This window comes from Hypanus sabinus, chromosome 16 (assembly GCF_030144855.1).
Source record: "Hypanus sabinus isolate sHypSab1 chromosome 16, sHypSab1.hap1, whole genome shotgun sequence".
Lineage (NCBI taxonomy): Eukaryota > Metazoa > Chordata > Chondrichthyes > Myliobatiformes > Dasyatidae > Hypanus > Hypanus sabinus.
Genome location: NC_082721.1, coordinates 82,125,055 through 82,139,158, shown reverse-complemented (window position 1 = coordinate 82,139,158; position 14,104 = coordinate 82,125,055). Strand labels below are relative to the sequence as shown.

General features: G+C 42.6%; 1 protein-coding gene and 1 long non-coding RNA gene across 6 annotated transcripts in view; one reads left to right on the top strand and one right to left on the bottom strand.

The window, feature by feature from the left end:
- LOC132406502 (sphingosine 1-phosphate receptor 2-like) overlaps nucleotides 1-4,330 on the top strand; it is a 52,560-nt gene extending 48,230 nt beyond the window's left edge. For all 4 annotated transcript variants that reach the window (XM_059992267.1, XM_059992269.1, XM_059992268.1 and 1 more), the window contains one exon: nucleotides 1,176-4,330. In XM_059992267.1, the coding sequence (XP_059848250.1) occupies nucleotides 1,338-2,423 (1,086 nt within the window). In that variant the 5' untranslated portion in view covers nucleotides 1,176-1,337 and the 3' untranslated portion in view covers nucleotides 2,424-4,330. The remainder of the gene's footprint in view (nucleotides 1-1,175) is intronic.
- Nucleotides 1-14,104, bottom strand: part of LOC132406503 (uncharacterized) — a 164,708-nt gene that overhangs the window by 125,109 nt on the left and 25,495 nt on the right. The window lies entirely within an intron of this gene.

Here is a 14,104-nt window from a genome sequence, read left to right as displayed (position 1 = left end):
ATCTGATCCCTCAGACCTGGTCTCCCCATACCAGTTCACCTGTCTTCACCTACCCAGCTCACTGTACTCTTTACTTTGCCACAAGCTATATTGGGCTCCTCCTCGGCATCTGCTTGAGCAGGAGAGATTGTGTGACAGGAAGTGGCCTCATACAAGACCATTTACTGACTGGATCCTAGTGCTGAGGTCAAGAAGAATGAAATTGTTCTTTATGGTCAATGCTAGTGAGATTTTAGATCTCAGAGGGCCAAGTCTGTTACATGACTGTGGATATAGAGTGATGCAGGCCAAGTCAGGCCCAACTAGCAGCAATGCCTTTCAATTAAACTGATGTTGTTTGTTTGGTAGATAGAGTCGAGTTTCAAGTGAAGCTTCACCAGCAGATACTTGTTAAATAAGATTAGATGTAATACAAAAATTCAGAAGCATTGCAATGCACCATTGCGTTTGGATTGGGGTTGACAGCAGGCTCCTTGGGATCTGTAGCAACCAATGATATGCATCAGCAGGAGTAACTGGTCAATGACAACATTAGGGGTATTAGAATTTTATTCCTCTTTTATCCATACTCCATTCCAGAGCCGGGTAAGTAAGGAACTGACAAGAGAGCCACCTTTTATACAGGCGTAGCCTGGAGTCCAGCTGGCCCATGCAACCTAACTCTCAAGGATAGATGCCTGATGTAGGAGGACACAGACAAGAACCTCCTTCTCTGTGCCCATGGAATCTAATGGCAAGAGCTTGTACCCTCACTTTACCCTTGCCTCCTCCATTCACCTACCCCAAAGGTGCAGCAGTCAGTGCTGCTACCTCATCATTTCAGTGATCTTGTTCAGTTGTGACATTAAGTTTGACACTCTTCCCTGTAACTGTATGGGTTTCCCTCCATCACCGCCCCTCCCCAGATGCTCTGGTTTTTCTCATGTGCCAAAGAAGTGCTGTGGTAGGTCAATTTGACACTATAAATAACCCCTGGTGTTGGTGGGTTGAAGAAGTGGGGTGGGGTGAGAGAAAGGGTATTACAGGGAATGGAGTTGATGGCGTTACTGTTAAGACCCAGTGTGGACTCAATGGAATATGAGGCCCCAATGGTATTAAATAGGAAATGTTGCAGAATGTTAATGTAGCATTGGTTAGTTACATTTGATATAATCAGTCTTTTGTTGATTTTACAGGTGATGGAGAACCACAATGGCAGCTCTATGTGAAGTTTACACTTCAGAATCGTACCCAAGCTGCAACCCTCACCTCTCTGTCTGACAGTGGGACTACAACTCAGAACCCATTATGCCCATGAGGGAATCAGCCACCTACAGCTGCCAGAGACTTCTGTAGAGATGGATGAGAAGTCTGCACTGTGCCAGGTGCCTGTGGGCTCCTTCAGCAATTACTACAACAAGAACTTAATCAGTTTTTACTATAACCTGACTGGTAAGCTTCGTGAAGACAAGTACAAGTCAAAGGACCTGAGTGTTGTGTCCGTTATCTTCATCATTTTGTGTTCCTTCATCATCCTTGAAAACCTGCTGGTCCTCGTGGCCATCTGTAGATACAAGAAGTTCCATTCGGCCATGTTCTACTTCATTGGCAACCTAGCACTGTCGGACCTGTTTGCAGGAATCGCTTACATCTTCAACCTTGTTTTCTCGGGTGGACGGACTATGACTTTGACCCCACTGCAGTGGTTTTTCCGAGAGGGCACCATGTTCATTGCATTGTCAGCCTCAGTCCTCAGCCTCTTGGCCATTGCCATTGAGAGACATGCTGCCATTGTGAAGGTCAAGCTGTACAACAGTGACAAGAACAGTCGAATGTGCCTGCTGATTGGAAGCTGTTGGATTGTCTCTGTGCTGTTGGGTGGGTTGCCAATCATGGGCTGGAACTGCATGTGTGACCTGAGTAGTTGCTCAACCGTCCTCCCTCTCTTCTCCAAGAACTACATCTTATTCTGTATTACCATCCTGAGCATCATCCTGCTATCCATCGTCATCCTGTATGTGCGGATTTACCTGATTGTACGATCTAGCCACTGTGAAACAGCAGCCCCACAGACCTTGGCCTTGTTGAAAACCGTGACCATTGTCCTTGGTGTGTTCATAGTCTTCTGGGCACCCACCTTCATCATTTTGCTGCTAGATTTTGCCTACAAGGGGAGTGATTGCAAGATCCTGTACAAAGCTGAGTATTTTCTGGGCCTGGCCACCCTCAACTCTGCCATGAACCCCATCATTTACACTCTGAGGAGCAGGGATATGCGCAGGGCATTCCTGCATGTTCTCTGTTGTTGCTCAATGATGGACAAAAAAGCTCGGATGGAATCTTTCTTCCCCACATTTCGCCACAACAGTACTTTGAGTCGGTCTTACCATAAACACACAACACTAGAGTCACCAACGATGCCAGAATGTACCACCTTTGTGTGATGCCTGTGGTTTACAAGGGCCAGGTGGTGAGGATTAAGGTCAGAGGCACAATTAGCCCATGCATTCTACACTCTAGCTCTTCGCACATGGTCTTAGTCAATCCCCATGCCAGCTATCTCTCTGCTACAGGAGATGAAATGGATATGACACCCAATCTAACTACATCAGCTGACCAGTGGGATTTTGCTTTTGTTATCCTGGAACTCATTTGCCACCAACCCATCAAAAGGAAATAACCTTGCCAAGAGGACATCTTCTTCAGCTACACCAGGAATAATGGGTTGCCAAGACTTTGCAATGTGACCAGAGCACTCTGAGAATGTATTTCACCAACATAATGACTGGCCCACAACCAATAGGTTGGAGGTCACCAGGAGGATACAAGGGTTAATGATGCATTGCAGAAGGGAGGAAATAAAATAATTTGTGTGGGCGTTGGTACAAATACACAGACCATTCAAGATGAAGCCACCTTCAGGGAGGAGAAGCGAGATCTTATATCCTGTCTGGTTAGCCTCCAAACTGATGGCATGAATAATAATTTCTCCTTCCAGTAGAAATATTTTCCCCTCTCCCTCTCCTCTCATTTCCCACTCTGGCCTTATGCCTCTCTCATCTGCCCATTACCTCCTCCTCCCTCCCTATCTCCTATGGTCCACTCTCCTCTAACAGCCCTCCACCCCCCCCCCCACCAATTTCTGGTCCGCCGTAAATGCCCGTGTAAAACTAGTCACAGTACCCAGTGACCCTGGCATGATCTGGGTCATCCTTAAAGCAGCATAACTGCAATTGTTATCCCAGCTTATTAGAAATGGACAGTGGTAGTCTTTATTGCCCGCTATCCAGCAGCACTGTGCAGCTCATTAACCACACAGACTGCTGCAGTTCTTAAAGTGCACTCGTTCCTTGGGGGCATTTAGAGATGGGTAATGAATGCCAACAACATACACTTCCCAGAAAAAAATGAATCAATGAGCAGAACCTATTCAGACTATTGCCTTGGCAACAGAAGAATGGCTGACACGTTGAAGTTGATTCATGATAAGTGGAGATTAAAGATGTGGTACTGCCGCTCATCGCTGATTTAATATTAATGTTTCAGTTCTATTTTAAATGTGATACATCCAACTTAGAAATGTTTGTCTTTACAATTCTTTGAAATATCCACATGCTGCTTGTTGCAACTGTCCCTCTTCTTTACACTCACTTTGAAACCGAGTCTCCAAATGAACATTTATTTCAAGCGTTTCTGTGCACGTTTCAGGAGTCATCGCTGTTCGGCCAGACACTGGATTTGTAAAGACAAAGCACAGCTCTAAGATTGAGAGGGCAGCCTTAACCTGACTTGGCATTTAAACCTTTATGTGGAATCAGTCCCCACATCAGAATCTCTATCCCTGAGAGAACCTTGGCTCCTTTCTCCCCGATCTTTCACCCCCATCTTTGGGGAAAGATGTACAGTTCAACACTGAACATGTTAGAATTATTTTTCTATTAAAATTACAATTAAGTCTAAGGGTAAAAGTTTCACTGGAGTTGTGGCCTCCTTTTCCTTGTGCGACAAAGGTAAAGATGGACACAGTTAAAGTGTTTTCATTAGCCTTTCCTTGGCTTGGCTTCAGGCAAAATTCCAGCATTTTCGATAATGATGCTGTTTTGGAGGAATTTGATGAGAATGAATTGGGTGGGACATCCATGGCCAGTTAGGTGGACTGCCCTTTCAATGAAGGTGAAACAATAGGTTGTGCAGTTACAATGTTTAAGTGACAACACTACAGCTAGAGGCAGTATTAAATACCTAATGTTTAATAAAATGCCAAATATAGAATAGTAAACGGTACGAGACCCATTCCAGGTCTGTTCACTGAAAATGAAATGAATGAAAAATAAACTGTTTCTAAAGAAAATCTCCAAGCATGGTTTCTGACTCTGGGTTCAAAAACTAGTCCACTGAGTGGCTTGGGATTTGTAGTTTTTCAATGTGGCTTTCAAGGGGTGGGCAGGGTGGGACTGAGCTTTGACTTGGGATGATTTAACACTAACAATTTGTGAGAGGTCCCCTCTGTAGTCTGATTTCCATTTCTTTCTTCTTCATGCTGGTTTTGAGCCTTGTACTTGAGCCTGCAAGTGTGTATCTGAAATGACAGACAGAATTAAAGCAGGATATGAAAGCTTGTTGCTCAGAGTGCAGCAAGAAACAGCTGCGAGAGGTGAGAGTCAAATAGTGGCTGATAACATCTTTCAGAGTACAAGAAGACTGAAAATCTAGAACATATGTGGGTGCACCATTAAGTAGCGAGGACTTCCTAAATCTGATGTCAGCTATTATATTCGTAAAAGGCATAATGGGCTCAAAGGACCTACCAGCCCCAACCCCATACTTTTTGTTCATAGTTCACTTTTTAGCAGTTCCCTTTTGAAAAGAGGATAGGCAGAGTTTAGCTGTGCCTGCTTTGTTTTCAAAATGTCACTAGGTTCTGCAGAGTTGAGAATCTTTGAATTGTGTTGTCAGCTGAAACTTTATCAACACTTGCTACTAAATTCCATGCACATCCATGATCCCACAAAATCTTCCTCTTTGTCTAATAATTCCATGGGATCTTTAGAATCTCCCACACAAAGAAAATGTCAATGTCCTACCTGAAAGATTCCATTTCCAACTATGCAGCTACTACTTCCCATTAAGGGAAAAGAACAGAAAAATAATGTCAAGGCCAAAGCTAGAAGATGGAACAGAAGGATGGGTAGAGAGGGGAGATTTAGGACTTCAATATTTTATCATTAATTCTGTGGGGTCTCTTGTTTCGTGGCTCTCTGTGAAGAGGAAGAATTATAGGTTGTATACTGTATTACATTCTCTGATATTAAATTAACCTAAATCATCATGAAGTCATAAGAGTAATACAACACACAGATACGGGCCCTTTGGCCTAATTCATCCATGCTGACCAGTATCTATTGTTCCTGTTTCTTTCATTTCTTATTTTCTCTGACAATGCACTATTCCCTCTGTATCTGCCCTCTATCAGAGCAGCATTTGCTTGTTATTGCACCTTGAGATTTAACATATAATTTAATCAATGCCTCTGGAGAGAGACTGTATAATCCATGCACCATGTAACACATCAATAGCCACTCAACTTGTGAAGCAGCAGAGTGGGTCTAGGTCTCTATTCAGTATATCAAAACTCATCACCATGCACCATGTTGAATTAGTAAAAACACAAACTGCTGGCAGAACTCAGCAGGCCAGACAGCATCTATGGGAGGAGGTAGTGACGACATTTCGGGCTGAAACCCTTAATCAGAAGGGTTGCGAAACCTGTTGAAGGGTTTCGGCCCAAAATGTCGTCACTACCTCCTCCCATAGATGCTGTCTGGCCTGCTGAGTTCTGCCAGCATTTTGTGTTTTTATTTATTTCCAGCATCTGCAGATTCACTCGTGTGATGTTGAATTAGTCCCTGTTTCTGGTTCTTCCCTCTTGCTACAATTTTCCTCTCTGGAAACCATGAAGTGTTTTGCAGATTGTTGAGTTTGAACTAATCTGAGTACTGTAATGACTCTTACTACTCCTACTACACACACTGTGTAGTCTTTTACATTCCAAAACCTCGGCCCTCAATGTTCATTTTGAGTGTTGGCCTAGTTTCACACACTGTCTATTTTCAACTCTCCAACTCCCACAACATTCTTTATTTCTGTAACATTCAGACAATAACTTCTGAGATACCCACTTCCTAGTCTCTATATTTAATGGAAATTAATCCCAAATTACTTCTGAGGATTAAAATCTGGAGCTACACCTTATTGCTTTCCTGCTCCTTTTCTTTTAAAACGCTCCTTAAAACACAATCCCTTTCAGGGGTTCCCAACCTGGGGTCCATGGACTCTTTGCTTAATAATAATAATACTTACCCCAGGAGTGAAATTATTTTGTTACAGCAGCAACACTTAAAGACACACTTAAAAATAATAATAAAATTAACTACTCATAGAGCGCAGAGTAATAATATACATGATAATAATTTATCAATGTGCAATACTGTGCAATAATAATGTACAAAATAATAAAACAGAGTATTGTACTATAATGTGTGTTCTGTTGCACAGAGATAACTATTCTATATGCTTATTGCATTTAGTAGGAAAAGTTTTCTGTAACAATCCTTGTGACAGCAGAGCTGAATGAGCCTTTTCAAAAGGGTGCTCCACTGTTTATGCAGTAGGTTGTGGAGAGGATGTACTCAATTGTCCATAATAGATAACTGTGTAGTGATCTCTCCACCACTAACTCAAAAGAATCCAGGTTGTAGCCAAGGACAGAGCCAGCCTTTTTGATGGAGGTTATTTAGTTATTTATGCTGCTCCCCAACATAAAGCCGCAAAGAGAACTGCACTCGCTACAACAGACTGGTAAAATATCTCCAACATCTGTACACATAGAAGGATCTCACCTTCCTTAGAAAATAGAATCTGCTCATCCCCTTCTTGTAAACAACCTTTGTGTTGGTTTTCCAGTCAAATATTTGTACTCATGCACCACCGCAACTTTTTCTCTCAGAATGTATACAGGACTCGTCACAGTCCTCTTACTCCTAAAATCAATCTCCAACTCCCTGGTTTTAACCACATTCAAGAGCAGGCGATTCCATCTGCACCACTCCACAAACTTGTCCACCAGTCTTTTGTACTCCGATTCCTGCCCATCACTGATATACCCAACCACCGCAGAATCATCAGAGAACTTCTGCAAGTGACAAGACTCAGATTTGTACTGACAGTCTGAGGTGTACAGTATGAACAGAAACGGAATTCGGAGAGTCACTTCTGGTGCTCCAGTGTCACTCACCACCATCTCAGACACAGAACTACCCAGCTGTACAAACTGGAGTCTATCTGTCAGGTAGTCAGTAATCCAAGAGATAGAGGATTTGTCTACACCCATCCTTTACAACTTCTTGCTCAGAAGAAGTTGCTGGATTGTATTGAAGGCACTATAGAAATCAAAAAATGTGGTTCTCAAAGTGCCACCAGCATCATCTAGGTGGGAGTGAGCTCTCTACAACAGGTAGATGATGGCATCAGCCACTCCCACATGAGGTTGGTAGGCAAACAGTAGAGGGTCCAATGACGATCTCACTTTTTGTCCAAGGTAAGTCAGGACCAACCTCTCCAGCACCTTCTTCACGAGAGAAGTGAGGGCAATTGTTCAGTAGTCATTAAATTCAGATGGAGTCACCATCTTCAGTACAGGAGTCTTCCATTGCACCAGTATCTTTTCCTGACTCAGACTCAAATTACAAAGGTGCTGCAAAATACCAGACAGCTGACTCACATAGGCCTTCAATACCACGGCATTAGCCCATGGCATAAAAAAGGTTAGGAACCCCTGCTCTAACTAAATGGTCAGACTAGGTGAAAATGCCTGCCCTTGACAGTGTCAGCATTTGATTGAGTTAGGCATGAAGGAGCCATGATAACACTGGTCAACGTACTTCAAGGGGGGAAGTAAACCACCAATGGATGGAATTGTACCCTCACAATGAAAAGTGGCTATGACTGCTGAAGGTCACATTAGGACAAGGGGACCAGGGGATAAACCATTTGTGGAATTCTTCAAAATACTGCAGTTCTAATATACAATCTCTCAAGTTTGCTATAGTAAACTTCCAACACTAATACCATCTACATGAAGATGTAAGAAAGTCTGCAGATGTTAGAAACACAAAAAACCTGTTGGAGAAACAGCAGGTCAGGCAGCATCTACAAAGAGAAATGAACAGCTGACATTTCGGGTCAAGACCCTTCATCAGGACTGGAAGCCAGAATGAGAGTGAGAGGGAAAGAGAATGAGCATAAGCTAGTGGGTGAAAAGTGAATCTATGTGGGGGGGGGGAGGATAGGTGGGGTAAAGAATGAAGTGGGAAGCTGGGAGTTGATTGGTGGAAGAGGCAAAGGAATGAAAAAGATGCAATCTGACAAGAGAGGAGAATAGACCATTGAATAAAAGGAAGGAGGTGGGGAAACAGAAGGAGGAAGGTGTTGATGATGGGCAGGCCATGAGGGCATGGAAGGGTGAAGTGAAGGGCTAATGGGACCAGAAAGATAAGGAAAAACATAAGGATGATTGGACACAAGGAGCAGATAATGATTACCAGCAGAACACTTGCCTTGATCTTGGTTGGAAACTGTGCCGTATTCTGGTCACTAGCTACAGCATAGCTGATTGAACAGAGGCCTGGGACACAGGGGAATGGTTTGCATTAAACTCTTGTATTGTTATGTGGTAAGGATGAGTCAAGTTTAGAGTCTCAGAAAAGAGGCAGTACATAAGTTGCAAGAGCTAGAATCTAACATCACAGTTTCATAATTAGAGGACAGGCTTTACATTGTGCCAAGGAGATATATCTTCACTTTGTAAGGCAGTGGAGGCTCAATCATTGATTGCATTCAAAACAGAGTTGTGCAAACTATTCCCCATTATAAGTTTTAAACAAACTAATCTACATGTCCTGCTTTTATTTGGAATATTTAAACATAAATTCAGATTTTATTCAGATTTATTTATCACACATACATTGAAACATACAGTGAAATCTGTCATTTGCATTAACAACCAGCACACCTAGAGATGTGCTGAGGCAGCTCACAAATGTTGTCACACATTCCGGCACTATGTACCCTACCTGCAGTGCTAGGCAGAACATGCTAGCTCAAGAAAACAGGACATAACAAGCATCTAAACTGACCCTCCCAATAATGAACACTTTCTCATTTGCTGATATTCCCAAACCTTGTTGCACTTCCCCAAAGGCATTAAGAACTCAGAACATAGAACGTTACAGTACAAGTCCTTCAGTCCATGATGTTGTGTCTTTCTTTTATACTACTCTAAAATCAATCTGACCATTATCTTCTACATAGCCCTCCATTTTTTTTTATCATCCATATGCCTATCTAAGAGTTTCTTAAAAATCTCTAATGTATCTGTCTCTACCACCACCTCTGGTATGGCATTTCACACATTCACCACTCTCTGTGTGAAAATTTTATCTCTGATACCCCCACCATACTTATCTCCAAAGACATTGAAATTATGGCCCCTCGTATTAGCCATTTACACCCTGGGGATAAAATCTCTGCATGTCTGCTCAAGCAATGCCTCTTATCTCTTGTACACCTCTACCAAGTCACCTCTGATCTTCCTCTCCAAAGAGAAAACCCCTAGCTTGCTCAACCTTTCTTCATCAGACATGCTCTCTAATCCAAACAACATCCTGATAAATCTCCTCTGAACCCTCTCTAAAGCTTCCACATCTTTTCAATAATGAGGCGACCAGAACTGAACGCAATACTCCAAGTACGGTCTAATCGGGATTTTATACAGTTTGAACATTACCTTGTAGCTCTTGAACTCAATCTCCCTGACTGATGAAGATCAAGACACATACACATTCTATCATATCATAACCCTATCAACTTCTGCAGCAACTTTGAGGGATCAATGGATATAGACTCCAAGATCCATTTGCTCCTCAGAACTGCTAAGAATCCTGCAATTAATCCTGTATTCTGCTTTCAAAGTCAACCTTCCAAAATGAATCACTTCATACTTGTCCTGGTTGAACTCCATCATCCTCTTCTCAGCCTAGCATTGTGTCCTGTCAATGTCCTATTGTAACTTATGACTACATTCTACATCATCCATAACACCACCAACTTTTGAGTCATCTGAAATTTTACTAACCCACTTTCCACTTCCTCATCTAAGTTATTTGTAAAAATCACAAAGATCAGGGGTCCCAGAACAGATGCCCGCAGAACATCTCTGGTCACCAACTTCAGTCATAATACGTTCCATCTACTAACACCCTCTGCCTTCAAGGGACAAGCCAGTTCTGAATCAGCAGCCAAATTTCCCTGGATCCAATGCGTCCTGACTTTCTGAATAAGCCTATTATGGGGAACCTTATCAAGCACATTACTAAAATGCATATACACCACAAGGTCTCCCAGAATTCCCATATCTGCAATGAAGAACTCACCAGTGACCCTGGAACCATTCTCCCTACTCTCGCTACGCACTAATAGACAAAGAAAAAAGAAGCTTACCAGAAATTATTTCTCTTACATTACTCCGTACTTATTTCCATTAGCTTTCCACATCTCTTAACCACATGGCTAATATGAGCAGAGCTTTAACACCAGTACCAAGAAACTGCTTGACTTGGGCCTGATGAGGATCGCACTTATCTAGTTTCCTCTTGCAGACAACAAATGCTCGTCCTTTGCAGTCACCTTCTTAATAGATATTAACACTGAATTCGTGCGAATTCACACTTCTATTCAGCCTTAAATTCTGAGCTGATAGAGCTTGCCCTCTCCCAGCCTTTGCTCCAAATACTGTATTTTTATCATATTGTATCTAGCTGATGTAACATCACCCAGTCAATGAAACAAATATGCCCTTAAGAAGGTGAGAGAGCTACAGCAGTTCTGCATCATTTCATCATTTATAAACTGCTCGGGGACCAAGGCAAGACTCAAAACAGAGACAGATTAACACATATCAAATGCAGGAGGTAGCATCTTTGGAGAGATAAACGATCGATGTTTAGGCCGAGCACATTTATCAGAACTGGAAAGGAATAATAATAATAATAATAATAACATATATAGAGAGAGTACGTCTCATACAGACAATGTAGTTCAAAATTGGGTTGAGTTGTTTTCCAGTCTTTGCAATTTACTTGCAAACATTTTGTCACCATGCAAGGAGAGTTGTGTTATCAGTGTGTTGTTGATTGTGGTGTGTCCTCCAAATGCTTGACCTTCATTCACTTTTCAAAGTGAATGATACCATTCAGACGTTAAAATAAAAGACGAAGTGATGTTAGTTAAAAGCACAGTTAAATAAATAGGTTTTGAGCTAGCGTTTAAATGGGTCAACTGAATCTGCATCCCTTACATTTTTGGTGTTGAGTTCCACAGTTTAGGAGCATAGTTCAAAAAAGCTGACCAGCCCATTATCTTTTGAGGGAGATTGCTTACATTTAAGAGATCGGCAGAAGACCAGACAGCTCAAGCAGGATTATAAAACAAAAGTGATTTTCTGATGTACTCTAGTCCAGACCACTGCGAGCTTTAAGGCAAGTAAGAGAACTTTAAAATCAATTTAAAAGATACATGAAACCAACGCAGAGATGCTAGGGTGGTATGCTCCTCGTCCTGGTTTTAGTTAAAATTCCAGCAGCAGTATTTTGACTGAGCTGAAATTTGTCTTAGCAACACACACAAAATGCTGTAGGAGCACAGCAGGCCAGGGAGCATCTATGGGAAAGCGTACACAGTCAATGTTTCAGATAGCCACCCTTCATCAGTACTGGAATGAAAGATCAGAAGTCAGAGTTAAAAGGTGGAATGAGGGGAAGAAGAAGTACAAGGTGGTAGGCGATAGGCGAAACTAGGGAGGGGGAGAGTAAAGTAAAGAGCTAGGAAATTGATTAGTGAAAGAGAAAAACGGAAGGAGAAGGGGAAATCTGATACAACAGGGTATAAGACCATGAAAGAAAGGGAAGATGGAGGAGCACCAGAGGCAGGTGATCGGCAGGTAAGGAGATAGGGTGAGAGGGAAATGGAAATGGGGGAATGGTGAAAGGGGGGCAGGAATTATTGGAAGTTTGAGAAATTGATGTTCCTGCCATCAGGTTGGAGGCTACCCAGACAGATTACAACGTGTTGCTCCTCCAATCAAAGTGTGGCCTCATTGCAGCAGTAGAGGAGGCCATGGACTGACATATTGGAATGGGTTTGAGAAATCAATGTTCATGCCATCAGGTTGGAGGCATGAACAAACAGAATTTCTCATGCAGGTGAAGTTTGTTTTAGAATGCTTTGGAAGGCTATTAAAAGTGCATTGCAATAATCTTAAACACCAGAAAGTCTGTAGATGCTGGAAATCCAAAGCAACGCACATAAAATGCTGGAGGAACTCAGCAGGTTGGGCAGCATCTATGGAAATGAATAAACAGTTGCTGGCTCGTGCTGAGATCCTTCTGACAATGCTGCCCAGTCTGTTAAGTTCCTCTGGCATTTTGAGTGTATTCAGTAATTTGTCTATTCAAATAAAGGGGGGGCCGGAAAGAAGGAGTACAAACTAGAAGGTGATAGGTGGTCAGGTGAGGTGAAAGGTAGGTGGGTGGGGAAGGAGTGATGAAGTGAAAAGTTGAGAGGTGATAGGTGGAAAAGTTAAAGGGCTGAAGAGGGAATCTGATAGGAGACGAAATGGGAGAAAGGGAAGGAGGAAGTGCTCCAGGGGGAGATGATAGGCAGGTGAGAAGAAGAGGCAAGTGGGGAGCATGAGTGGGGAATGGAATAAGAGGGAAGGAGAGGGGGAAAGAATACTGGAGGCTAGAGAAATTGATGGTCATGCCATTAGGTTGGACAGAATAGTGTAGGACCCAGAGACACGAGGCAGGGACATAGAGGTCTTGATACAGAGAAAGATTAGTTCGGTCCAATAAAAGGAAGGGCTAAGAAGTGGGATCGGAGGCAGTGTTCAAGGACAAGAGGACAAGTGACTGCAAAAGGACTAGATGACATGCCCCAAGCAAAGGTACAGGGCCCAGAAGTGACAAAAGAAAACACATTGGTAGGGCCCATGAATAGAAGACAGGGCCTAGTGATTGCAGATACCTCAGCCCCTGTGGATAGACACAGTCAAATTTTCGAACAGTGACTGGAAATGATCAGAGGAACAAGTTATAATTTTTGCAAAGCTGTGAACTTCAAGCTCAGCCTTAATAGCAGTACAGACCAGCAATCAGCAATCACACACACAACACAAGGGGGCATAACTTTAAGGCATTGGAAGGCAAGTATAGGATGCAGAGGCAGGTTTTTCACACAGGGATTGGTGGATGCGTGGAATACGCTGCCGGGGTGGTGGTAGAGGTAGATATATTAGGGACATTTAAGAGATTCTTTGATGGTCACGTGGATGAAAATGGAAGGCTACGTGGGAGGAAGGGTTAGATTTATCTTGGAGTATGTTTAAGAGTCAAATCAACATCATGGATAGTATCGGGACGTGATGAAGAGTCTCAACCCAAAACAATAACTGTTTATTTTCCTCCATAGATGCTGCCTGAGCCATTGAGTCCCTCTAGTATTTTGTACATTTTGATCCATATTTCTAGCATCTACAGAATCCCTCATGTCCCTGTGAATTTCCTGACTCAGTCCCCCTACTTGTTGGGTTCACTGTTGTGTATTTTATAGTTTACTTACAGACTGACATCAATCTGTTAATGACCTCAGGCAAACAATTCAACAGCCGTGTGGCTCCAGCTTTGAAAAGGCCTTGAGTACAATGCAACCCAACCTCCAGTCTTGAGGGAAATAGTCTGTTAGGAGTTCCAGTGAACAGCTATGAGGTGGAAAGTGTGATTGGGAATGGAGCAGTCTGAGTAAAGGTGGAACTGATCACTAAGATTGATCATTATTAGTCTGTACTTGAAAACCCACCAAACTCTGTGAGCTCAGATACCAGGGCTTGTTCCTTGTTCCTATCAGCCCACCAGGTTCTCCAGTCATATGACCTGACCAATCCTTTTCTGTTTCATTAATGGGACTCAGTGGGCAGTGTAAATGAAAAAGTAATGTGATCAGAGCCACTAAG